At 42.5% G+C, this 27,368-nt stretch overlaps 1 protein-coding gene across 9 annotated transcripts; it reads right to left on the bottom strand.

Annotated features, from left to right (window-relative positions):
- On the bottom strand, nucleotides 1-26,814 carry LOC148391346 (transcriptional enhancer factor TEF-5-like). 9 transcript variants are annotated; one of them, XM_088389338.1, is made up of 16 exons: nucleotides 26,585-26,814; nucleotides 26,145-26,234; nucleotides 15,723-15,980; nucleotides 9,512-9,576; nucleotides 8,098-8,160; nucleotides 7,878-7,940; nucleotides 6,247-6,258; nucleotides 5,225-5,350; nucleotides 5,098-5,141; nucleotides 4,889-4,945; nucleotides 3,816-3,880; nucleotides 3,601-3,737; nucleotides 2,990-3,163; nucleotides 2,699-2,842; nucleotides 2,472-2,624; nucleotides 1-2,309 (listed from the first exon to the last, which is right to left on the bottom strand). In XM_088389338.1, the coding sequence occupies exons 3-16, from the start codon at nucleotides 15,727-15,729 to the stop codon at nucleotides 2,196-2,198; spliced, it is 1,224 nt and encodes a 407-aa protein (XP_088245464.1). In that variant the 5' UTR covers nucleotides 15,730-15,980; nucleotides 26,145-26,234; nucleotides 26,585-26,814; the 3' UTR covers nucleotides 1-2,195. The 9 variants fall into 9 exon arrangements, with proteins under 9 accessions (XP_088245464.1, XP_088245465.1, XP_088245466.1 ...); XM_088389339.1 differs by lacking the exon at nucleotides 26,585-26,814 and adding an exon at nucleotides 26,394-26,499; XM_088389340.1 differs by lacking the exon at nucleotides 6,247-6,258 and having other exon boundaries at nucleotides 26,585-26,813.
- Nucleotides 26,815-27,368: the final 554 nt, after the last annotated feature.

Consider the following 27,368-nt stretch of genomic DNA (forward strand, 5'->3'; position numbering starts at 1 on the left):
TCATGGGGAAAATGGCCCCCAAAGGCACCATGTGTCTTTTATTGTTTGATACATTGGTTTGATTACATAGTCCAACCTCTATTTGGAAGTATAAAATTGCAATTCACAATTGTGGCAAAAACAATAGTAAACCACCTTAAACCAAAAACAACAAAAACAATAAAACACCTTCCCACACCATTCAGAATATGATACATTAGATATCTTATTAATTATCAATATCAGCACAATCACACATTATTTTTCAGTGAGGCAAAACACTCACAGTCAAAAAGTCGACAGAATCAAAACAAGGACAAATGTTGGTAATGACATGAAAACTGTATAAAACATACGATAAGCAAAGAAGAGCGTTATTTTGTTTGTCTGAGTTGTAAAATACGACATTCAAAGCCAGGCAGGAACTTTTGTCAAAATGTGTCCAATTTTACGGCAAGAAAAGAAAAAAAAATCTCCAGTGAGTCACACAAACAGATGCTTCTCCAAATCAATGGAAAAATAATCAATGAGTAGTGTACCCACCCTCCCCTTATTATTAATATCTGCTTTCCAACCCTATAAATAACAATCAATGATCACATTCCATGCAGCACAGAGGCAACCGTTTCGAGTTGGATGTCAATATAGCGTCTTAAATATCAACAATTGAAGCTTCTCTGCATATAAGTGAAGACTTCACAGCATGCAATTTCTTTCTTAAACAAAAGAAACCGGGATTTCAATCTGCTCCTTCCTCTCTGTGCTGGGTCGCTTGATCACAAATAAAAGTCCGTTCCCTCCCCTCCTTAAAATAAAAATACTCCTATGTAACACATATTCCTTTAGGATCCACTTGACTCACAGTACAGAAACAATGTAGTTTTCACTTTAGGCTACATATACAAACATCAAGGCAGAAAAATAAAACACTGCTGTCGTTTTGTCTCTTTGGGCCTCACACCACAGCCAGCCACCGACCGACCCGGTCGCCTCAGCGCAGCCCAGTGAGCGCACGTCTTCCAATAAGGTCGTGGAACCATTGGCCTTATGTAAAAGAAGCGATAAAAGTAAAAGTATCTGCAGTGTCTCAAAATAATTGCTTTGGATACACGCACACAGATGATTAGCATGATTGCGCCTTTTCCAATCAAAGTCAGCAGAGGCCTGATTGTCAGATGTCTGGAAAAAGATGAACCTGAGTCATGATCTTGCGGTGTAGGGTGTGTTAAGAGTGATTTTGTTATCGGAAGACGGCTTGGGCTGACAAACAAATGTTAATCCTGTTCAATATGTACATTCTTATGCTCAATAGTTATGATTGCAAATCCTTGTATCTGACTTCAGCGCAGAGCTACAGATTTAGTGACTGTGATGTGAAACCAATTAAGCGAGGTACATACATAGCAACAATAGGCCAAATTCAAGCACCCCCACCCCCTTTCCGATCAAAATCAAAGGCCCAGACGTCTCAGATTATAAATACTAAACGTGTTCAATCGTTCGAATCACAAACAATGTATTCAATATTTATGAAAATCCCTAAGGTTTCTCCAACTATTCTTTTTTCTGTGGCAACATGCTGCCCCCCCACAGGTCAGTCATATGACTATGACCAACATCTTGGAAAGAGATTTGCCATTGTTGGAGATTTCATGCTGTGCCACACACTAAAAGCAGCAAGAACTCACGTGATGGAGTTTCTCACATTTAAAAATGGGTAAATATATTAAAAAAGAATATGTGTGTACCCCGCTTAAGACAAGATTTTAAAAAACAGACAGACAGTACCAGAATAAGGTGTGAAAGGGCTGTAGGGCTTATTTCCGATTGAACTTGCCCTATGTTGATCTGTCACTTGAAAAAGAAAAAAAAAAAGAGGTAGTACAAAAGGCAATTCAAAGTGGCAGGCAATCTTTGGAGAAAAAAGGCACTTTTCTTTCCTAACAAAATCTACTGCAACACTTCCTCTTCGGTCCAGTTCTATCTTCTTCTCTTGCTCCGAGTGATCTTGTCATTTGACACCTTCTCATTTCCTCAAGCTCTGTGGCGTACCTCCACTTCACCTAAAACTTTTTAAACACAAGCTACTGGTCTGACAAACGCACGTGTGTGATTGTGTTTTTATTCCTTATGTGTGTGTGTGTTAGTTCTCTAGCGTTGTTTCTGGTTTTGCTGGTTGAAAAGGGGGAGCAGGGGGATGTTTTCACTTTTTTTGCTTAGTCCTTCACAAGTCTGTAGACGTGGTACTGAGCGCCGTGTTCGCTCGTGGACACCTCGAACACGAACGCGATGCACAGCAACGTCTCCTGGGTGTCGCGGTTTGTTACTACCTGGGAAAGCCCAAAAAAAAAAAAAAATGTCACCATTGCTTTAATTAACTTCTGTCTCCGAGGTGCACATTTAAATCTCCTCCTGTGGCCTATTAGAAGCCTTCTGAGATGATTATCTATAAGACACACTTTTAAAATGTATACTCGAATGGACATGTGTACCTGTAGGATGGTGAAGTTTTCAAGAACACTGTTCATCATGTACTTTTCAGGCAAGTGTTTGAGCTTGTGGATGAAGTTGATCATGTACTCGCACATGGGGGAGCGGTGGATCCTGTAAACGCACTTGCCCCCCTCCAGGCGGGCGTACTCTGTCTGCACCAAAAAAACCACATCATGTCGCTAATATACCGGATGCCAATTTGGAAGAGATAGTCGATCCTAATTACCTCGACTTTTTCCACCACCTGTTTCCCAAAGGAGCAGACTTTGGTTGAAACTGTGATGGTCATGTTCTCGGAGCTGCCGTACTGGCTGGTGACCCCGTAGAAAGAACCGGGGCCGTCCTGCATGCCGCTGCTGTTCAGGTCGGCCTGAAGAGAGTGTAATCAGTGCAATCCTTCAAAAAGCCACATATTAAGCAAAATCTTAATTATATCAACAAAAGCGCATCAAAGGGGTAAATACACTTTTAAATGGAAGATGGTTATGACTTCCTCAAATTAAGCTTGATTGCTCACCCAAAATTTAACCAGAAAAAATGCGTTCTGAGGGCCTTTCTCGTAAAGCTCCTTGAGACCGCCCTTCTTTTCAGGGAACTTATCGTAGATCTGCCGGATGTCCACAGCCTCGAGGAGTGGGTCGCTGTAGGAGGGGTTGGTCTGTCCTATATGGACAAACAGGTGTTTGCTGTACTGCAAAACGGAGACACAAAACAGGGCACATTTAATGTCTGCCATCAAACTGCTTTGCAGAAACTAATGTGCATGTGTGTCACTGGAGCAGCATACCCGCAACCTTTGACCTTTTGCTAATGCTTTTGTAAGCCATACAAGCCTAGTGCCAATATTGTATTAGACAAGCATACAGTAATGAATTGCAATATTAAACAGCATGTAAGAGTTTTTGCCCTTTTTTTGCTTCAATTAATAGGCTATTCCTTCTGATGTGTGCACCTTGGCCACTAGAGAGCAGTATAATACTGACACAGATTGTCAGCTTCTCCATAATACGCAATAATAAGTCTTTGCAGAGGAAAATGAATATGAGCCTTCCGTAGGTGATCAAATTATTATTTCCATTCTTTCATCTCTTTCATCAATACAACAAAGACCTAAAAAGTTGAACTCACAGTGTCTGGGTCCCTTTGGACTTCCATGAAGGCGGAATATTCCAACATGCGCAGCTTTGACGATGCAATGGTCCGGTCCTGCCACACTGGCACCGCTGTCGCCGTGGGTGCGGGAGGTGGCGCCAAGGGCTCGTAACCTGTACGGCAAACACGCAAATATTTATTGCAGTTAATCAAACTGTATATGAATACAATATACACCAAGTCATACTCACTTGGTATGGACTGCGGTACAGGACCCGATAGGCTTGGGTAGGGGGGCTGTGCAAAAGGTTTGATACTAGAAGACAACAAATTCTTCAGTCAGACAAACATGACCAAAAAAAAAAAAAAAGCACCTTTGTATGACATGTTTGAAAGTTTTAAAGGGGAAATATGATCAAAACTTGAATCTCTGGATTGCCTGGCCACATAAGTATGATCTTAAACAACAGAGTAAATCATAATGTGCTATGCCCTTTTCAGTAAAGTTTCTCCCCCAACAATTTAGCAGACAAAGATTTTGTACGAGTGTTGATTTTAGCCTGGATTGTAGTTGGTAGTTACAGTCTTGCGCGATTCCAAAAATTAAATGTGGATTGTGTACCGTAAATCCTTTTTTATTATTATTATTATTTTTATTGGTAATGATTCAAAATTTGTTTGCTTAAGAAAGTGTTTTGCAATCACAGCTTGTGGTATAGTTTAAACTATGAATGTAGTCAATTGTAAACCTGTTTAGTGTGGTGTTGATTTTTTTTTTTAATGGTAACTGCAGGCTTCACTCTTGACTCTACTTAATAAGTATAATTGAGCAGATGAATGAAGCGCTGCCTCTCTTTTTCTTCTTCACATTTCACATTGTTTGGTGCATTCCACTTCTTGTCGTCATGGAAACAAAAGCTGCACGCTCTATCACAATAGAGGTTGTTGACTTAAACCATAGTGTTAAAACTGTGCTGTCAATTTTAAGACAGCAAGCCATAAACACGTTATTGAGACACATGGGAACATTTTTTCAATTGTAAAAACAAAACATGACAAAAAGCTTATTGCCAGTTGGTGTTCAAGAAAGCATATGTTGCTGCACCAGCAAAGCGTAAGTCCACCTGCTTCATTCTTTTCCAACTTTTCCTTAGACAAACACAAGTGCATCGGGCCAGAGTTTGCTTGTATTTTTACTTTTTTTGGAAGTTGATGGAAGTTTTAAGTCAATTTGGTGCAGGAAACACACAAGAAAAAGAGTGTGGAAGTTAGTAGCGGTGCTTCGGTGCTCACGACAGGAGCTCAGCTATCAGGGCGAACTTACGCATGGCTGGTGCGACCAAGCCCAGGAGTCCTTCCCGGGTTGAGATCTAGAACCAGCCTGATGTGCAAAAACGTCAGGCGTTAAACATGCTTTGCAATGCCGCTAATGAATGCATTGGCCAAAATGTTGTCTCCACTTATACACCCGGGCATCACAACACCACCCCACCCCCTTCCTTCCCCCTCAAATTTCACAGGGCTTCTACTTACTCCTGAGAGGGTCCAGGCTGTCCCGGAATTGCCGCAGGCCAGAACTAGGGAACGATAGAAGGTTATCAGCTTGAGGAAAAATAAATAAATAAATCAACTTGTGAGGACTATTGGAAGAGGGTCTCACTCTGCTTGGCTGGTAGGGGGCGGGGGGCATTGGTGGAAGATGATTCTTGATCATGCTCGGCGAGACGATCTGCGCCGACGACAGCGCCGCCATGTTCTGCAAGGCTTTGTCTTTGGACGCCTGATCCTGCGTGACGGTACAGGGGAAGCAGGCCAGTCAAGCACAAGGGGGCAGGCACCACAATGTGCACAGGACTCCTAAAGCCAGGCACACACATACCGATAATGGGGCAGAATTTGGGTTGCCATTTCAATCAATGTCTGCAAAGGACCAATTGTCTCAGCATGATGGTGTGATTTTTCAATTGTAAATATTATACCTGGTCAATATTCTTATTGCGTTGGGCTCAGCCACACACTTTATAATTGTAATTTGAAATGGATTAACAGCCAAATAGGGTCACATTTGAGCATTTTCCCTTTCTTTCCATTCAAGTCCGCTTGCGTAAAATCGGTACGTGTGTATCCAACTTGACTTGCTCAATGCAGCTAAAAGCTAAAGCGGGTTTCCACTGGTCGTTTTGGCTTTGAAAGCAAAGTAAAGCAGAGCATTATTGCGGTCGGTCACCATGGAAACAAAAGGATGAGGAGAGCAGCTTTGGACTGATGATTGGATGTAAAGCAGCGTACGATACAAAAGTAGATTCATGTTGGAGTGAAAATACTTTAAGGTCTAAAAGTTTGCAAAGACAAATAAAACTGTTTATTTAATTTGTTACGCTATTTAACTTTTTTTGTCCGCAAAAAAACACCTAGCTTTTGTCTCAAGAGACAAAAGCCCCAAAACAACAAAGCAGCACCTCAACAAAGCAAGCGAGGATGCCCAGCAGCGTTCAAAAATGAGGCTGTTTCCTTAGCATTGCGCCTCATTTCGGGCTAGCGAAGTAGGATGGGGGGGCAGGGGGGCAGGGGCAAGGGCGGGGGGGTTGCCATGCCAGCAGAGGGCCATAAGGAGGTGCACTGATGCCACCGATGATGCCGGTAGGGGAAGCATAGCATACGGCACGAGTGAGATCCACTTACCAAATTCATCGCCTAAAGCACAACAAAAAGAGAAAAGAACCATTAGTTCGATGCATTTATGTCATCTGAGGAGTTTGGGCCATAAGGAAATGGATTGTGTCATCTGTAACATTAGCGTGCTTGGGGAAATTAGTCAACTTCACTTATTTGGGCCACATACAAATAAAGGATGAAGTTGGGAGGTTGTGTAAAATACTTTTAGATAAAGTAAAATAATAGGGTGACATTAGCGGATAAAAGGGTTGTAGCAAATATTACATATACCTATTCCCATTATATTTATATTGTTGAAAATGAGCAAAAAAAGTAAAATACAGATATAAAAATAAAAAAAATAATGAAAAGTATATTTTTATGTTAAAAAAATAAGTGAGTTATTCTAGGAGTTGGACTGAATATTATCAAATACTTAGTTATGTGGCCCCATTTTTGTGCCCCGCGTAAGTTCAGCACAAAACACAGTCAAATTTATGTGCATGGGAGGCGTTTTCCTTTTTTTGGCACAGTTCAAAATGGGTGTTTGCTGTGTTGCGGGCATGAACACAGCTGCCTTGCTTTGGTCAGAAATAAAAAGAAAATATTTCTTTAAAATTTGATTAGTTCCCAACAATTCCCAACACTCTCAACAAGGCTTAGACCTGCACTTATTATAAATCAGAGTTGTATACATATTTTTTGCTGCTGCTGTATTAGTTACCAGTAAGAGGTTAATGTTTGTGTACATATGATTGTAAATATTTATTTTCATTTGGGGGGGAAAAAAACAGACAAAAGGCAACAAGTGGAGAGAGAACAGGGAAGATTTTTCAAGTTCATCTCTACAAATATTAGAAAAATGAAGAGAGGAATTTAAGGGTCAGAGAAGAAAGAAGGCAGACAAGTCTCAGGGTTTGAAGAGCATGCTGCAGAAGCGTGAAAGACCAAAGCTTGTCACGGGCTTCTTAAAACAGCGTGTGTCAGCCTCTATGCTTTAAAGGAGACATATTCGGCATTTTCTGCAACAATTTCAAATCGTTTCCATGACAACCCATGGGTGCCTCAAATTCATGACTTGCTTACAGGCCAATTGAGTGCCGAAGTCAAGAAGGGCTTTTGTTACTCTGATGACAAGTGCTAGCTAATTGAGCCTAGATCGTAAAACCACCGCAATCCTCCATAATGGAAAAAAAAATAAAAAATAGCGACCTGGCATGCAGTGTACAACTTGGTGGTCAATTTTGGACAGTACTGACAATGATGTCATTTGTACAAGAAAGATTTCTCTTCCTCGAGTACATGGTTGTGTGTGTTACGTTTCAAAATGTACGCACAAGAGCTCTCTTCTGGGCTATTCCGATATTAATTGAATTAATTTGACATCACCACGTTCGAAACCCCACGGCAAACTGAGTGACCTTTCCATATGTCCCCTTTAATAGTCAATGTTAGAGAGCGCTGTCTGTCTGTCTGTCTGTCTGACCACAGCATGCAAGATCACTTTCTTTCCAATATTCCTCAATAAAGCTGGATTTAGTTGACTACAAATCCTAACTTTGTCGGCCAAGCCAGCGTCTAATGACTCAAATGAGGTGGTTAGTGCAAAGCCAAGCCATATGGTCCAGCCCCGGTTGAGCCCGCCGTGAAGCGCATACCTTTAGCTTTGACTGGATCTCGCGAGATTTTCTCCGGGCGAGAACCTGCAAGTGGCTAGAAACCTGCACAGAAAAATAGCCAAAGAGGGAGGGAAAGGAGAGAGAGAGAGAGAAGGTAAGAAGAAGAAGAAGGGAAGGGAGACGCCGTAACCAAAAGAGGAAAGAGACGCCCAGTCAGTGTCGCCGGAGAGGCGGGGCAGGGCAGGTCGCCATCACCTACCTTGATACCCGCCTGGTATTCACGAACTTTCTTCCGTGCTAACACCTGTATGTGACTAGACACCTATGGGGGTGTGAGAAAGTTTTTGAGCATAAAAACACAACATGCATTAGGATGCATGCACACGCGCACACTCACACGCAATTAGAAGCGCACTTTCTAAAAGTGGAACTTCTAAAATCGGACCATTCAAAGGTATTGCAGGGCAAAGTTTCATTAAATCTCCTGAGACATCAAGGGCTGGATCTACCACATGGTTCAAGTGATACAATTCCCAGTTTTTGCTGTCAACTAGAATAATTGGGCGATGCAAATAGGAAAAATACACAATGAATGGGATTGTTGAGATAATTGGGAAACAAAAAGTTACTATGTAGCCCAGTAACGTGAGCAAAATCCATTTGGTGCTTTACCATACACACGCCAGCATCTGCCCAGACCAAACTAATACATGAAAACTAACACATACTACTAATAAAATAATCTAATAAAATCAGACATTATTGCCCTCAATTGCAGGGCACTTATAGACAAACTACCCCTGTATCGTAATCATGGAGGGCGCCCGTATTGATGATTTCACGTGTCCGATCTTAGAGTTTCCATTGTACTTCCATTAATTCATTAAAAATCCACAAACAGCTCATGCCAACAAGAGGAGTCAAATTAAATATAAGAACCATAATGAGACATCTTTTACCATCAACAATTGCAGTTCACAGATTTAATAGGACATATTAGAAACAAATTATTTTCAAGACAGAAATGAGGTCGTTTTTCTTTTGAAAACTATTTTCCTTTTTCACTTCATGTAATGAATCCGTACATTACTGTGGCGTCTTGCGATGCAAGACAACATTTGGCTCATTTTTGGCTTTGCAGTGCGAGCAAATATTTGAGTTATACAAGCGCTGTGTGGTTGGTGGCAGTCACCTCACTTGACTACAAATAGTGAACAGAGGCTTCAGGCTCTTTGTCACTCCTGTCTACTGTAAAACTAAACATACCTAAGGTAAAAGTATGTTTAAAACAACCACAATTGCTAAGATAACGTCAGTTGCTTAATGATTATGACGCAAAACAGCAGACAGGCAAATAGCACATTATAACTCTATGTCAACACAAGTGTTGTATGTGTTTCACTTTTTGAATTGGAACATTGAAATAAATAAATTGACTACCACATGATATTTTTTTGAAACGCAGCAGTAGGCATATTTCAGAACAAGAAAACGTTGTTATCTCCAAACTGAAAAAGACTGATGCAAGAAGAAATGAATAATTATGTTGTTATTCTAAGATGACTCTGCATCGCTTCAATAGAGATCATGTTGATGTGTTAACAAATAGAAAAATCATGCATTTATGATCCGTCAAAGTTGTTAAACACTGAAACAACATTAAAAGTATTTACCTGTTTTCTTGTGCGAGTCTTCCCCGTCCTCAGTTTGATGTAGCGCGCTATCAATTCATTGCGTCCTGTGTGGAGAAAAATGCAAACTAGTAAACAAAAAGAAATGTTGGGCAGAAGGTGGCACTGTTGTCACTTAAAAAAAATGCATGACAAGCAGTTTGACCTTTGCCAGGGTTTTCTGGACTTAGAAAGTTGCACATTGAAAAAATGAGATGAGCTTTGCGTGCGTGCATTACATAAACAACTTTAATCTGATTGTTACCCAAAAAAACGTGAATACACGGATCACAAGCCGTGACACTAATGTTTCCCAAATGGGAGATCTTTTTAGAGACATACAGGTATTTAAAGTAGACAACAGTAAGCGGTTTCTGATCTCGGCGACTGGAGCCTAATTACCCAGAAGGAGAAGAGAACAGACATAACATCCACTCGCCACATTCTGCACAAACTGTTTGTGCGTCTATTTTGGGCACTTGTGGTTCTCTTTATGTTTCTGGTGCGTGAGAAGTGCTAAAAACATCATCATGTCTGATTGGAGAAGAAAAATGCAAATTGGGTTTCTGCCTCTCCAAAGCAGGCCAAATGCACAGGATGACAGAGGCCAAGACACGTACGGACTCAAGCAGTGAACACGTTTGCCAATAATCCAGAAAAATTGGAGAATGTTTCACTCCTTCAGATTTAAGTCAGCAAAAGGCAGCTTGTCGGATGTGAAAGATTATCCTGAGTGATTATCCTGTGGTCTGTGGTGTTAAGAGCGATTTTTCCTCTGGTTAGAGCTCCTAAGAGTACAACTAATCTTTCTACTGTGTATTTTCTGGAAATCGGGATGCCCTGTGGCCAGCGATGTAGCCGTCGTTTTAGATGTAAGGAGGGGGAAAATGGTTCTGGAATAAAGCAATTTCAAGGGCAAATTATTCTTGCAATCATTTCTTCTTGACCTAACTCAATAAGGTCAAATACAATGACCATAAAGCACAAGTGGGCAGATCATGAAGTTATTCACTTGCATAATTAAAACAATGAAAATGAAAAAGGTTTGCTTTTGCTTTAAGAACTCATTTCAAAAACGATTGTCGTGATCTCATCTCACTTCCCAACAAGCTGCAGTTTGGCCGACTGAACAATTCTTGCAAAAAGAGGCTTCAAGTTGTTTATTGCCATTCCAAGTTGAAGTTTACTCAAAAACTAAACATAAAATAAAGAAAAGTATAGAGTGTGTATATAGAACAACCAGATAGCTCGACTTAAACAAGTCAACTTAATGCAAACAGATCACGATAAATGCCATAGCTAGGTTAGTTTCAGTGTTATGAGCCCTGTAAGCTATCGATATTTGCCCACAATCGGTGGAGCAACACATGTAGCAAGACTATATAATTATATGCTACTATTGCTATTACTGAACTGTGACCAACATCTCCAAGTTCAACCACAGATACGTCTTGACCCCCAGGATGCAGAAAAAGTCTGCCAAGGTGCGCACACAAGGAGCAGCACAATGCCCACTGAATTGAAACGAGGCCCAAAAAAAATATATAGTCTACTTACTTACTTCATTACTGTATGTTTTTATAATTCACAATATTTTTAAGTGCTATTTTTGTTCTGAAAAAACGGTTTCAGCGTATCACTGGTGCTTAATTGATTCCATTGTTCAGGAACTCTCCATGCTGACACATAACAAGAACAATGTCCTGTTTTGCGCCCACTTTTTTTAATCACTCGGCCTCCAGAGGGCTCCGCGTTTCGCAGTGACCATAAAAGTACAGCAGGGCCGTTGCCGAACTGCCTGCCCGATACCCAACAAGCACGCGCCGCCCCCTTTATGCCTGGGGCCAAAGGATGACCACGCCCGCTCCGGCGCCTCCGCATTCCTCACATTCTTCTGAGCCTGACACATCTGTGCGAGCCAGTCTGATTGGTCCGGGCCTGCAAACACAGCCGGAGCTCGGCCGGCCGCACACATGCACACGCGCGCGCACACACACACACACAAACACACACACACAAACACAGTGACTTTAAGCAGCCCGAGGAGGCCACGGGGTTACATCAGAGGTTACGCTTGGGGTGAGGGCCACGGGTCTGCTGGGGTGGAAGGGTGATGGTTGGGAGAAGTGTGGAGGGGGGCAAAAGGGGCAGCTGATGCTGTAACTCTTGGAGGCAACACAAAGCCATCAGTGTCTCTGCCAACAACTGCCACCTGGCCACAGAGGAGGAGGACCGGGGGAGGGCAAGCCACCCCCTGCCAAAACAACACCACAGTGTGACCCGGCACGGAGCAGGCGGCAACACCTGCTGCTGACTGTCCAAGTAGAGGATGGCAGAGGGAGAATAATGCCAAGGCCAGCAACTGTCACCTTCAATCTCGTCAGCTCAAACCACTAAAGTTTTGCTACGGGGTTGCACAAATGTCTCATTGCACGTCTTTGGCAGTCAAAAAAAGCCGCAAAAGGATGTTCAAATTTAGAAGTGTTGAAATCGACAGTGGAATAGAGGTCAGCTCGTCTGTCTCACAAATCCTTGCTCCAGCCTGGAGTCTGCATGTAGTTTCATTAACCCCGCCAAGAAACCAAAAAAAAAAAAAATCCTCGACATTCATCTCTACTTGGCTCCACATCAACCTTTGAGGTGTTTTTACTTGGCCCATGTACCAACAAAGTTCTGAGGAAATCAACTTGTTTAAGCAGTTAAGCAATGCAGTAAACAATGTGCCAATCAAAACACAATGTCCTTGTTGAAGGTAATTATAGAGATCTTCTGAAAAAAGAAGTGTGTTCATTAATTGATGAATTCAAACTGTACATGAAGGTGATGGTGAATGATTCACCTGGTGCTGTCAGAACAATGATCCAGTCGGACTGGTTCTATGAGTAATTTTCAGCGGAACACGCTGTTGTGTGGGGGCGGCGGCGGCACGGCGGAAATAAACGCACAGGGGTTCTGCTTCCGTGTCTTTTTGTGACTCCCCCTCAGATTGCTGCAGCCTCTTTTCCTAACAGGCCGCGCCCCCGGCAGCCTGATTTTTTTTTTTTTCAACTGCTCTACCGCTGGAATTTTCCACTTCCACGCTAAAACAGTCAGCAAAAAGGTAATCTCTTTTCACCCTCCGTAACGGCCCCCCTCCCTCCCTTGCCCAGCCACTCTCTCCAGCCCATCGCTGCGTATCTACGCTGCCCCGCCCCCCTTCTCATAACATTGAGGTAATCCTAAATTGCTAGCATACTGCTCTGCAATGACTGAAAAAATTCCTAACATCTGAGCGAGAGCTTGACAGGGAAGCACCGGCCGGCCGGCATGCACAGTCATCACCATCAACCTGCGTAAGCACTATTTTTGCACACCTTTGATTCCAAGGAGATAAAAAAAAAAAAAGTGATGCACACTTCCTCCAAGCACTTTTTTTTCTTATTGCAGCAATGACAGCTCTAAGTGTTTGAAAGCGGGGGTAGTGTGTGTGTACATGCTTGACACACCTGCCGGGGCCCAAAAACACCGGCGAGCGACATGTCAGCACAACTCAGAAGGAAAACAAGTCAAGTGACATTTTTTAATACGCCAACACACACACGCACACGCACACGCACGCACTTGCCACATAACGTTTGGTGATAACAGGAATGACTGCGTCCAAGTGTTTTCGGTTTGCTAATCCTGGAAATATGTGAGGCGGCCGCAAGGGAAGTGCTATTTCATGCATATAAATCAATACGTGTGAAAAAGCAAAGTGACAATGATAGTTGGAAATGTCGACTCAGCACAGTCAACTTAGCCTAGTTCCGTGCTTCTCAAATAGTGGGACAAGCGATGCCGGCCGGGGTGGGGCGTGTGTGACCCCAGGGTCACGTGTTCATTAGGATGCGATGTTATGCGCCTGTGTACAATTTTATAGACGAATGATACTAATTATAGTCACTGAGGGGAGTTAAGGCCCAAGGAGTGTGAAATATTTTCTTCATCCTTACAGCAAAATAGAAAATAATTGAGACAGAGTTGTTGAAAGAATACTATAAAGCTTAGTTCTTGGACTATTTTGCAGTCACAATCGGAAAGGCTCAAAAAAGAATTGTTGATGTTGAAAAAAGATCGGCGTTATTATCAACACGTGTGACTTATTACATTGGAGAGTCGGCTGCTTGAACTGGCCACCACCCCGCCAACATTTTGGAAATGACTGGCGATGTTACTGGGAAGTCTAGACGGCCGCCTGGAACCAAAACGAAACTTGTAGCCGGGCCCTCTTGATAAGGCAATGGAAATTTAAAGGCTTTCCCACCAAGCTAGAGGCGTCTGGGCAAAATGTCTGGAATTCCCAACGGTTGCGGATGACTAACACGCATTTGGAGGCCATCGGGATCGAGTGAGACTGCAAAAAAAAAAAAAATGTCGTTGTTAACATTCCCATAAGCTCACGTGGCGGCAGCTTTTAGACGTCTGAGGTCATCGGCTTTCAACTGGACTGTCAACTCGGATGACTTGGTGTAAATGGGGGGGCGCCTCTGGGAGGGGGTCTTGACAGTTTGTCGCCAAGGGGGTCCGATTTGTGAGCACACTGCCTCTTTGTCAACGCGTCATTGCACAATATACACACAACACTGCCCCGCTAAACATGACTTGAGAACTATTAAATCCTACTTAGCCAGGTTTGGCTTTTGGGCCAAAAGGTAAAATCTAAAACCTTAGAGTCAGCTGAATGGCTCCCAAAACTAACTGGCAATTTTTCAGGAAAATTCCTGAAAGTCAGAGTCAGTGCAATTGAAAGCAGAATCAGCAGAAATGTCGACTTGATCCTAAAAAAAAAAGCCAACGTGATGAACAGCCATGTCAAATTTAATCTTACGGTTAGCAGGCAGCACAGTGGCCTCGTGATTAGCATATTTATACTTTACACTTCTACAGGTTCAAATCTTGGCTCCGACTTCCTGGTTGCTGTTTGTACATTTTGTCGCTTGCCATCTTCCTAAATTTCAATTTACAACAAAAACAAGAACAAATGTTTGGATTTAAACAGACTAAACAGACCATGTTATTTTTTAATTATATTAATAGAGTTTAATACTAACACTAACTAATAATAACCATCCATCCATTTTCTTTAGCACTTATTCTGTACAAGGTCACGGGACAACTGAAGCCAATTCCAGCAGTAAGCAGACAGAAAGCGGTCTCCAACCAATCACAGTAGTAATAACAATAATAACATATATGATGATAATAATTCATTTTTTTTCCAACCAAAATCCCACAAGGAATGTGATCTCATCAGTTAGAAAAGCCGCCCGAAAGCACTAAAATGCAAACTAATGCCTCTAAAATACATGTTTTCTCCAAAGTGATTGATGGTTATTATGGCCACATCGATTTCAACTTTTCGGCACTGGATGGACAATAATTAAAGGGCAGGAAAAAGATTTATAAAGCACCACTGGAAGGACTTGGAGGGATGCAATTCATTGGTGAAAATAAAACAAAGAGCTTTGTTTCCGGCAGGATTTCGCCATTGCTCGGCAAACCTCAGAATCTCATGAGATGAGATGAGAATGAGGCATCAGCATAAGTTGAGGGCAAGGTTTGTCATTCCCCACACCTGTTTGCCGCTTATTCCACGCCAAAAGCAATCCATCTGGAGCTCTGCGGGACATTAAGGGCGCCTACAACACCTGCAGTTTAATGAACACGCTGCAGGAAACCACTCGAGACAAGCATGTGTGCGCCTCTTGTATTCCCACGTCCCTGATAAACATCCAATTGAGAGTTCAAACTGCAGCAAGGAAAGGGGCGGGCGGGCATGGTGTCAATAACATCAAGAGATGCTCTCGGAACAGCAAAAACCTGCTCGGAGCGCTGGTGCGACTGGAAGAACCTGCCCCCGGGTCACGGCACGACGTGCACAGACTCGTTGAGGCTGGAGAGGAAAACTGGCTCTTCTATGCAAACTGTGACATGAGCGGCAGAGAAAGAAATGCTGAACATTTGCACAATTCTTGGCGTTATGGCTCGAATGATTGTCTATTATTTAAGATGACCTTAATATTGAAGTATGAGCTTCTATAGTTGTAGGAAATTTGAATATACTTGCGACTTGCTAAGTGTATGCATGGTTAGAAGCATTAACATTCGGCCAAATTCAGTCCAGATCTGATCCGGTTTTGAATCCAAAATATGCCAAACTCAACCCAGATTTGATTAGATACAGTCGACTCACCGTACATCTTGCCCTCATCCGACAGGATGATTTTCCTCCGGCCGCAAGGAGGGTAGATGGCGAGGGCCTCCTGAAAACTCTGCTCGATATCCGGGCTCCAAACCCCCTCGGCGTCGCCGTCGATGGCTTTGTCCTCGTTGTCCCCGCCGTCCAGCCCATCTTCTGGGCTTCCGTTGGCACTCCAATCGTGAGACGCAATGGTGGCGGCTCCCCCTGGGCCCGACCCCGAGCCCCAATATGAAAGGATCGATAGAAGAGCTGGGGGAGAAAAAAAAAGACAAGAGAAGCACTTAAAAAGTAAAAGGGGAATGTTTTGTGTGATTCTTTCTCCATAAAGCCTAATGAAAGTCCTCGTTGTTGTGTTTTTACAGAGGCAGAGCTCAAATGAAAACTCGAACACATGGTCCCAAGATGTTACGGCGTAGAGACACGCAACATAAAAAGTGAGGAGATGATGGCAGCCTGAAACAGCGCACACACACACAACACCTGAACAACAAAGAAGCATTCTTATGTGAACGGAGGATCGGAAACGCAAAGCAAATTCACTTCCAACCCCATTTTGTCTGAACAGGCACTTGCATCCAATGATCTGATGTGGATCAAGTTTTTGTGTGATTCAGAGTCAACAATAGCAAGATGAAACCAAATTGAATGCAGACCTCACTCAATCACTCAAAATCAAATCATTTCTAATATGTAGAAGGGTTATCGTTAAACCACATTTAGTTTAGATGTGATCCGGCAAGCCCCGTAGAACAAAAATCATTCACGTACTATCTGTCCATCCAGCTTTCACTTCTGCGTGGTTCTTCCAATGCATCCTTAATATATGACACCATGCTAAATAATTTCTCAGATAATTTGTCTTTGCAGTGAATAGATGAAAATAAATCCAAGATAGACCATGAAATGAACTTTAAAGAGCTCACTAATCAGGACTGGCCTCGGAGAATGTCTGTGGTCTCGGAACTGTAGGAACTGTGTCTCAATGCGGTCGGATGGTGGCTGACGGCGAGGAGGAGAAATCCAAAGTGTTTTTCAAGCTGCCTCCGCAGCCTCGCATTGTCTCCAGGATGGACGTCTATGGAGCGACCACGAGGCTCCCTCCCCCTGGGAGCTTCTTTTTCTACTTGAGCCTTTGTGCAGATGTGGATGAATAAGAAATGATCAATGTTTATCGCAATGATGTTTGGTGGCAATATAAACCTGATTTCCCCTGGCTTGCGTAAATCTCGTTTGCATGGAACTATTTATGAGGGAAAAGATGGAAAGCGTCCATCCAGCCATTTTCTTTTAGGCTGGTTGTCATTAGGGTTGCGGGTAAGCTGGAGCCTAACCCATCTAACTTTGGGCAACACACTGAGCGGATACAAACATAAACAAAAAGTCACACTAATATTTACAGATATTGACAATTTAGTCTTCAATGAACCTAACATTCTTTTTTACGGTATGTGGAAGGATGCCTGAGAAGCCGGAGGAAGCCCGTGCAAGTATAAATGATACGTGCTATAATTCCGCACGTGACCTCAAACGGAAAATATACAAAATGAAATGGATACCCAACTTTGAAAAAAATATTCAGCTAACAGGATCTAGTCATACAAGCTCAAAAGGGATTGAACTGTGTTTGGGGAAAGAAATACTGTCACAAATGTTGAGTGTGAACCAAATAAATTTGGGTTTCGCAGCAGACAATAAATCTGTCGCATCCACTGAGTTCCGTCCCGCCGGTGGGATATAAAAATCCCTGTCTGTGTTAAATTACATTTGCAGGCTTTAAAAAGCATAACGACGGAACAGGTGGCGGCGCTATAACTCCCACTTGCAGGCCATAGTAGCCAATCGGAAGCCCCAAGGAAGTAGTTTCCGGGAATAGGTGCCGTAGCACAAAACAAGGAAAACATAAATGGTATATGTTGTTTTCAAAGTGATTTCCATACAATATTGCATTCATACAATATTGCATACCATGTATTGAGTAATTGGCTCAATTTCCAGACTATAAGTCGCACCATCTAAAATGAGGAGAAACTCCTGTTTTGTTCATACATAAGCTGCACCGGACTATAAACCGCAGGTGTTTTCATTTCTATTTCTATTCCTTTCTATTTTGCTCTCGAGTGACACAACAGCATTCGCTCACACGCTAGGGCGAAAATGATATCACCGAACCCCCTGACTCGAGTTTGACAAATAACCTCTCGTCAGGTTGCTAATTTTAACAGGCGAAGCCTCGGCAAAGGCAAAGGCAGACCCCGTTAACCTCGTGTTAAGAACTCAACACTGCAAAATGAGCTTGCCCGGGAGACGCTCGTGCGATGCGTTACCCCCGGATATGGTGGCTGGTTTGTGTGAGGCTTTGATAAAAATAATAAAAGCGGTGAGTCATGTGCGAGGTAGCTAGAAGACAAATGTCTCCCACTGAGAGAGCCGCAGTAGGAAGGAAAACATGCAGATGCGAGGGCACGGCCAGCTTGTTCAAGTGAGGTGCTTCGCACAGAGTGCGACCTGAATTCCAGACATGTCCTTATTAAGAAAGGGCTGCGAGCGCTCACTGCCTCCCTTGTGTCAAACCGACGCGCCCGCCCGGCCCAGTCTCCCCCCTTTCCTTGTCCGACTTCCCCACCCAGCGATGGGAACGTCTCTACCCAAATAAGGACAGGAGACCAGTGAAAGGGAGGAGTGGGGTGCTTGCGGCTCAGCCAGATAGTTGGTCGGTCGGTTTGTCCAGAGAGCGGAGGGGGTCGGCGGGGAGGGGATTGAGTCCAACTTTGCTTCCACTTTGGGGTTTGGAAGTGAAGCCTGTTTCGGTGCATCCTTTCATTGTATGTCTTGTGGTTTCCAACAAGCACTTAAAAGGAAACAAAATTAGGGTTGTACCGAGAACACGTTTTTAGGCCGTCTTCAGTAACTGAGTCTTAGCCAATACCGAGTGCACATACCTGAGACTAATAAGTGAAATATATGCAAGAGAGTAATACTGCATTTAAATACACCCAAGGCCTGTTTTTTTTTTTAGCATTTACGGCATTTCAAAGTTAGACCAACACATTTTAAAACATTCTCGATACAGAGAGAGAGAGAGAGAGAGAAAGTGCAATGGATAGGACAAAAATATTGTGGAAGAGCTTACGAAAATTGTGACTAGATGACACACAATGAAAGACTCAAACTTGACACACAACTCATAGAACAGCCCTCCCACTTTCTGGGAGTCAGGCCACGGGACGCCCAGACCAACATGCAAGAAAATTCCAATGTGCAGCAGGAATGTAAATAGTGCTACTGCTGCATGTGCACGTTCATTCAAACGCCGCCGCCGCCGCCATTCACACCATCCTTCTTTCCTAGCCGTCTTCTCAGCACCCAACCACGGCCACCTGGCTACTTCTTGTTCTCTGCAATCCCGATGACCTCAGCGCTCGTCCCACTAGCGACCGGCCACAATTTATCACCGTTTCCCTTCTTCTTTGGGGGAGAGAATGTCGAATGAGTGCGAAAATATGCCACTGAAATCAGTCATTACTAGTGAGTCACTTGCAGGGTCACATGGAAGAAAGCAGCTGGTAAAGCAGGAAAAAGAGGTTTGCATTTGCAGGGATTTTCTACACAACAGGGAAGGCTGAGACGTTTTCCTAGAAAGGACAACAAGAGGCCTATTCTTGTTAAACGGGAGACAAGAGGGCAAAGGCAGAATATTGAATTGATTGTTTTCATTTCTGTCCCTCATAATTGTCCTAGCAAGCAGAAAATCACTCCCAATATACATAGATGTATATCTATGTATACATGAACATGAACAGCAAAGAATGAGTTAATGACCCCTTCTTAGCTTGGTCAAAAGGATTTAAAAAAATCACGAGATTCCACGGTGCTGTTTTCTCTTCCAGAGTCTGGCAGATGCTTAGGCCACTGTGAAAAGGCACATTGTCAGCGTGCTGGGGCTAGTTGTCATTGTGATGATTGATCATCTCGCACTTACTGAAGAAAAAAACGAATAGTTTGGGTTTGAAATATATCTTTTGGAACTTTTCTGATATGAGCTGGTGATTGATGTAGTATTTAGCGACGTGAATAGGGGAGAATAATCACATCATAAAATGCCAGGTGGCTTTGCCGAGTGTAATACCCCGACTCCCTTTCCCTTGACACATACACATATTGTGAACACATTTCCGCCAATTCGATTGTGTTTTTCGTTGAGGGTCTTTTCATGTGATATTGTGTTTAAAGTTGAGAGTTTTTCGTCTTCACACGCAAAGCCACAAGTCGGTCTCATGTTGTAGGCCGCACATGAGCGATTTCGGTCCGTGCGAGAGACCTGCAAAACTCCAACGGCGACACCCCTCTGCACACACGCAAACACTTGACAGGAGAAACAACAGGACTTGGCAGCAGAAAGGAGCAGCTGTTCAAAAAGGTCATATTACAGGAGAAAGCAAACCTTTCAGCTTGCTGCTCTGTGACAAGAACATGACTTTAGGCTCCTTCCTCACGCCATTTTAAGAACTTTTCGCTCAGTGTTTTCCACTTCTTCCCTCACAAAATACTAAGATATAAAAATTGGAGTCGAGCTGCCCTCCTGCTCCTCTTAAATGTGTGTTTGCTCCTAATAAATTTGCTGCAGCTCCTCCAATAACTTCCTCCTACTTCCTATCTGGCCCAGAGCTCAGGAAACAATCAGAGCTGAGAGTGAGCGGCACACACTCACACTCACACACACACACACATACGTATGGGTGCAACTCACACATGCGTGCACAATCCCTTGTCAACTCAAACATTTGCACTGCGATACCAGCTGAGAGAAAAACAATGGAGTTGAGAGTAAAGTCTCACTTACAGGAAGACTCATTTACCACGTGGAAATAACATCGCCCGCCACACATTCTAACTCCTATTCCAAACATTTTGCCTTTCAAAGATTTGTTTTGATAAATTGCAAATCACATCCAGAACAAAAGACAAGGCACTTATCTGCCAATGCCTTTTACAAAGAACATTTTGCCGTTCAAAGATTTATTTTGGTAAATCGCAAATCACATCCAGAACAAAAGACGACGCACTTATGTTCCAATGCCTTTTACAAAAAACTCAGCAAAGCAAGAATGTCGCCTCAACTGTGATTCCTCAAATACACACACAAAAAACTCTACAAGCATCCATATGACAGTATAAAGTGCAAACACTGTTATTGTTTCAAAATACAGTGAAACCTAAATAGCAAAATCATATATAAATAATTGGGGCTCTTTTATAATTGAAAAATTAGATAAAATTGTACTTAAAATTAATTTATTGATTAAAAATGTGTTAATTATTGATTTAAAAGGGTTTTGGAAATTCAGCCTTACTTGTTTTAAAGTCCCTTCGAAGTTTCACACAGAGATCCAGCAAAATTGTGTAACTTGACGTTATAAAATGAATATGATTAATATTTCAAGTTAATAAAGCCTGGCTTGATAATCATTTCCTCCGCAAGCCTGCTCCAACTTTACGTCATGTGACTACTTTATTCAATGACCAGAATGAGCAAAACTGTGGCTACCTTCTATGCTAATGCAGCATATTTATGCATCAGTATGAAGACAAAAAAATACTAATAACAGGACAGTAGAAGTGAGTGCCAGGATGATTTTGTCAATTCCTTTTATGTCATGACAAAAAAAAATCCCTCATTTTTATAGGCAAAGTAAAGGGGACTTTGATCACCTTCCAATCGTCATCCTCCACGTGAGAATTAAACGTGAATCCATCTGGAAAGGAAAGACTGACAAGCAGAGAGGCGAGCGGCGTGGCGCGCCAGGCTTGCTGCCGTTCTTTCTTTTCTCCTTTCTTTTTTCTTTGCAGCTGAAAGCCTGAATCAGCATATTTTGGAAGGAAAAAAAAAAAAATCGGAAAGATTCCAGAGAATGTAGCGGAGGGAAACCAATCTCGCCTGGATTGGTCATTTTGTGGCGAGGAGCGGTTTACAAGTCATAATCAGCAAAGGCTCCAGGACATGCACGGCCTTGCAGCTAGCGGATTCATCTCAACGTAGAAGTTGTGGCATGAAAAAGCGATTAAACGCCGCCAAGGCCCATGGATTTAATTGGGGTGTTGGGGAGAAATGAAAGGGGATTTTCATCATGGAACTGTGAGCCAACTTTGTTGCACACTTAATGCGGGCCTATTCAGAACGGGCCTTCCATTCGGACAATTGCGCACTGTTATAATAAGAGCAACTAAAATTAATACCTCTGAGCCGCTGAGGGAGATCCTCCCCCAACCCAAACAGCCCTAACCAGGGGATTAAAGTGCTTTCACATGAGCGCCCTTGGGTCACCACAACTGGAGTGTGACACACTGCTACGTTGTGTTTGTGTGTGCGTGCTTATCAAAATAGCCCACACACTTGTAACCTCATAGCTAGTTATTTGCCCCCCAACCTCTTTTTTAATGGTGCTTTGATGTGGAACGTCGCTCGAAGGGTTGGGCAAGGCAAACAATGTCAAAAAAAATAAAATAAAAAATGTGTTCCCAAGCGCTCCCCTGCATCGCCTCAGCAAATTATCTAGGTCATGGTGTGGAGGAGATGTAGTAAATCTCTAGCGCCGCCTATTAGCGTTCAGACACTAATGATGGACTGGACACTCTGTGACAACTATTGCACGATATTGTCAGCCGGAGAAATAATATATGATGACATGATGAATTTGCTCACTTGATGATTCAGAATGTTCTGCCCAATCTCTCCCATCATGAGCAAAACTAAAGAAGTTGGTGACAAGTCCTGGTGGAGTTATTCCAAAACAACAAACACAGATTGTCTGGAGCTCCACGTGAGACTTTCCCTGGGAAAAGGTTAAGGGAGCAACCTCAAAGTACATGACAAGAACTTGCTAATGATCTGAAGGCAGGGACCTGAGTCACCAAGTAAACACTTGGCTAACATACTGGACTCAAATGTTCTCAAGGTCCCCAAGAAGGCTGACGGAGGCCCGCCACCAGTCAACATATGTATGACTTGGAAGAAGGGCTGAAGTGGAGCTCTTCGGAGTCACCTTAACCTTTGTCAAACATCTGATTCCCGAGTGACACCTGTCAACTGACATCATATTGAGTCATTACAAAAAAATTTGCGAGAACATCAATAAATCTAGCATTTCATTTCACGTGACTATTTGAAGGCTACGCTTGGCCGCACCGAGGTCCGTGGTAGACTTGCTATTTTATAAGCCACAAACAAATGTATTAGCTTCAGATCCATTGCAAAGCTGATTTTTTTTGCCGATTGAGGCTCAGCATCTGTTTGCGCAATCTGCCTTTTTTGGCTGCGTGTCCATCAAACTGCATATTGTAGCGCATAATTGTCATTAATGTCCTTCTGCTGAGAGCCTCGCGCTTCACTGTGAGGCCCGCTCTGTGTGCTCATCACACACACACGGACACACACACAGACGAGGTATTTGTTTCAGGCTGACCTAACAGAAGGGGAAGTGTCCACCATTTGGGCCGTGTGACCACGTCTGGGCCTGCTGCTAAAAAGGCAAAAGCAAGCTGCGCACAAACGGGTCCCATTAGACACAAATGGGCGAAGAACCCGCCGCTGCTGCCGCCGACAAACGGTCATTGGCCGGGCATCCAAAAACTACAAAAGACGCACTCGAGGCTCTCCATTCCATGAAATGGAAATAAGACGCTTTCTTTTTAGTTGTGCCGTTTTTCAAGAGAAAACGTTGTCTCTGAGCAGCTGATAAACATCCTGAAGGAACACAGCTGCGTATGGTGAGGAGGGGGGTGGGGGTCAAGAAAAAAAGAAAAAAAAAAAAGGCAAACACACACTTAAAGCAGATAACAACTTCCAAGTAATCTAATTGACCTCAATGACATGGCCTGAGTTGAAAAACCTTCCACACAAGCTAAATCCACAGTGACTGAGAAACACGGGGATACATTGACGCTTCTTAAGAACAATGGAGGGAATCTGTCGGAGCAGCAAAACGCTTAATCCCTTCCAGATTTTCCCTCCCCGACCGACCGACCGACCGACAGCATCTATTATAAAGCATCTTCTTGGCGTGTCACGTTAAACCGGGAAAACAATGTTTGGCTCGGCTTGTTTGCATTCAAGAACATCACTTCCACATGTTGCGAGACAAGACGCCTATCGAGATGGCTCAAACGACAGCTTGCCACTAAGGCTGTCCGCAAACGTACAGTACACCCATGTGCCCGCTTTTTAAGACACTCGAAAAACGGGAAAGAACCCACTTGATGATAAAACCGTTCCTAGCGCGTGTTGTATTCCAGGAGGCCAACACAGGCCAACCATTAAGGGGCCAACTGGGAAGGATATTTTTAGGCCCATGCCAATTTCAATAATCAACTTTTTCTTTTTTTTTGAAGGCCCCTCCTGAGAGAAAAAAAAAAGTTTGCCGATTTCAAAAAAGCTAGTGACTTCCGGTTGATCAAACAAGTCTTGATAAAACTATAGCTTCTTCCAAATTACAAGTCTGGCGTGCCACCAAAGGTCACCTGTGAGAGGCTGCAGGGGGCCACTGGGCATCCACACTGTCAGAAAACACACATAAGCAAAGAAAAAAAAAAAGAAAAGACTAGCAGGAGAGGAAGAAATAAAAGAAGCTGATTCGCTTATCTGGTTACTAACTACAGTATGTTGCCATTCCTTGACGCTGCAAAAAATGGTCTTAAAAACAAGACCAAGTGTCTTCCAATTTGATCTTGACCAATGTCATTTTTGAACAATATTTACTTGAAAGAAAACACATTTTCATCCCAGTTACATGACATAAAGGCATTATCAAGTACTGGTACATACTAAGTAGTAATTGGAGCACGCAAAAAAGCCGCATCCCTTGTTTTGCTGTGTACAAACACAGACTTGAATTGTTTTGTAGTGATGCTGCATGGATTATTTACTGAAAAAGTAAATGTAAAAAAATAAAGTGAGACAGTAGAAGAAAATGCCTGTTAAATTGTTTTTCAACAATCCCGCAAACTAACTAAAGAACTAAGAATGACAAGGTGACAAGATAATTAGATTGCAACAAAGAGGCACCCAAACTGAAACATGAACAGGTTTTTCTGCTCACCCGCTGCCAACCTGACAAACTACATTCTACCGTTTGTGTCAACCCTGTGATTTCAGCTGCAAGCAAAAAAATAAAAACGTACTATGTGGGTGAAACATTTGGCTGGTGTCAAAGAGGAGTCAACAACACAAAAAGCAACAAGTCACTCGAGGTTGAAGCGGCACTCCTGTCGTTATATAATGACCCTGAGTACCCACTACGTATGATGGCTTGTCACCGAGCGGTACCCTGAAACGTGTCTGCTTTTGCATGCTTGGCCCGTCATCGTTGACACTTGAGAACATTACCAGTCATTTTCCCATCAAAAAAAAAAAAGCTTATTTTGGCGCGCAATCATTAGCACTATGAGAGACCATCACTATAAAGATAGATAGATAGATAGATAGATAGATAGATAGATAGATAGATAGATAGATAGATAGATAGATAGATAGATAGATAGATAGATAGATAGATAGATAGATAGATAGATAGATAGATAGATAGATAGATAGATAGATAGATAGATAGATAGATAGATAGATAGATGTGAGACACTGATCAAATTTAATTCAACACTGACAGTCTCAGTCACAATGATCAGTATTGGATTCGGACAAAATGTGGGTCAGTATAATGAAACCAAATGCTAACCATATATGATCTCATTTGAATTCTCATCTGACAATACAATAACAGGCACTAAAAATTTGTTCAATAATATCTAATTCGGACAGAATGTGAGTTTCAGGAGCTATCCTATAAAACCAAATTCACTCCAGATCTGATCCAAATTCAATTAATTTTTTTATTGGAGAACACAGTCATTTGAATTTAACACTTTTGTTCTTGTATCACTATGACAGATCAACATCAGCTTGGATGAAGCGGTATCCTGACACCAAATTTAATCTAGACCTGATCCAATTTGAATTTAATACAGGCAATATTATCAACAGGGACACAAATCTGCTGAATATGTTGCAGTTGCATATTTTGCTTATACCAAATACACTCCAGATCTAATCTACTGTAAATGAATTTAATTTTGATGTAATAAAAGCAATCATTTAAATTCAACAGCAACATCCCAGTTTGACCAGGCCCTAAAACCATTGTTAAATAATATCAGATTGAATTCGACCCATGATCTGATCCCATTGTAATCTACACCGCCAATTCAATTAAACACGACCTGTCACTTGAAAATCTCTTGAATATGATCGCACCTGGTAGACAGATCAACTTTATTTTCAGTGTCTTTTGAGTATTTAATTAATAATGTTTTAAAACATGGCAAATACCAAACAAGTGTAGTAAAAAAAAAAAAAGTTTCACTTACCTCAGCAAATGCAGAGTTCCGAACCAGACTCAAGCAGTCGACTCCAAAATCGTTCCAAAACGGTTCTGCTGTGCTTGTCGGGTAGAACCACTGCGTGGAACGACAAACACACAAAGCACACATGTCGGTGCGATTGTTCGCTGTCAAAACATTTTTTTTTCTTTTTTCTTTTTTTGTGTATGTGTGCGTCGCAGCCCCCAACTCCTCGGCAGTTATTCCCACTGTCCGCTAAAAGGAATCCAACAGTACCATCTAGTCAACACCAGCGTGTTTCCTTCCTTCCTTCCTTCCTTCCTTCCCTCCCGCTCCGCGGAAAAATGTCAAAAATGACAATGATCCGAAAACTTCACGAAGGGAGAGCAGCGAGCGAGTGAGCGTGCAGGGGGAAAGAAAAAAAAAGAAACCTCGGTGCTAAGAAGAAGCGTTCTGCAGGAACTTACCTTGCTCCAATTCGTCCTTCCCGCAACACAAACTTGCTCAAGATGCGACTTTTGGGGCCAATTTCTGCGCCCCAATATTTTCTCCGGAGGTTTGACAGTATAAGTGGAATGTTAAGTATGACTTTGGTATGAAATCAACGCACTACACTGGAAGGCGAAGGGGGGAGGGAGCGCGAGAGAGAGAAAGAGTGAGAGAGAGACGGAAAAAAAGACGTCCGCAGAAGAGCCATTGGTGAGCGTCAATCAACAAACTTTGGGGCGGGACTCGAGCGCGTTTGCGCGCGGCTGATTCTGAGGTAACCTCGTTAGTCTGCTTACCTATGAGGGGGCAAACACATACCAGCAAAATGGTTACAAATATTTCCTTCATTCTATTTTTTTTTTTTTTTTACCCCATTGATGGATAAATGTTTGTAATTTTGGAATGTACCACACACTGCTCTGCTAACTACAGTGTGTATAATAAGTGGTTACATACTAAATCAAAAGGAAATGTGTTTTTTTTTTTGTCAACACGTTATTTGGTTTAAAAAAAACTCATTTCCACCATATTTGGTATATTCTATTTTCATAATCATTGAACGTTTTGCATGCGTGTCATTATGGGTTAAGTGCCACATTAAGAAACTGTGTGATGTTTTCAGCGACATTATGACGAGCATTTTGCCTTTCTTCAATGGTAGTGGATTGCAAAATAATGTAATTGTTTGTCATTTTCAAGAAACGTAACTTGACCACTCTGTCATAATGAATTATTGATCACAAGTAAAAAAGAAACAAGAAA

The sequence above is a fragment of the Syngnathus floridae genome, chromosome 11 (genome assembly GCF_059516105.1).
Source record: "Syngnathus floridae isolate MCC-2025c chromosome 11, RoL_Sflo_1.0, whole genome shotgun sequence".
Lineage (NCBI taxonomy): Eukaryota > Metazoa > Chordata > Actinopteri > Syngnathiformes > Syngnathidae > Syngnathus > Syngnathus floridae.

Bases quoted from the DNA above. Each gene is read 5' to 3' on its own strand.
- LOC148391346 (XM_088389338.1), bottom strand. The intron at 3,164-3,600 runs GTGAGTTCAACT...TCCGTTTTGCAG, and splicing joins TCCAAAGGGACCCAGACACT to TACAGCAAACACCTGTTTGT. The intron at 2,843-2,989 runs GTGAGCAATCAA...CACTCTCTTCAG, and splicing joins TTTTTCTGGTTAAATTTTGG to GCCGACCTGAACAGCAGCGG.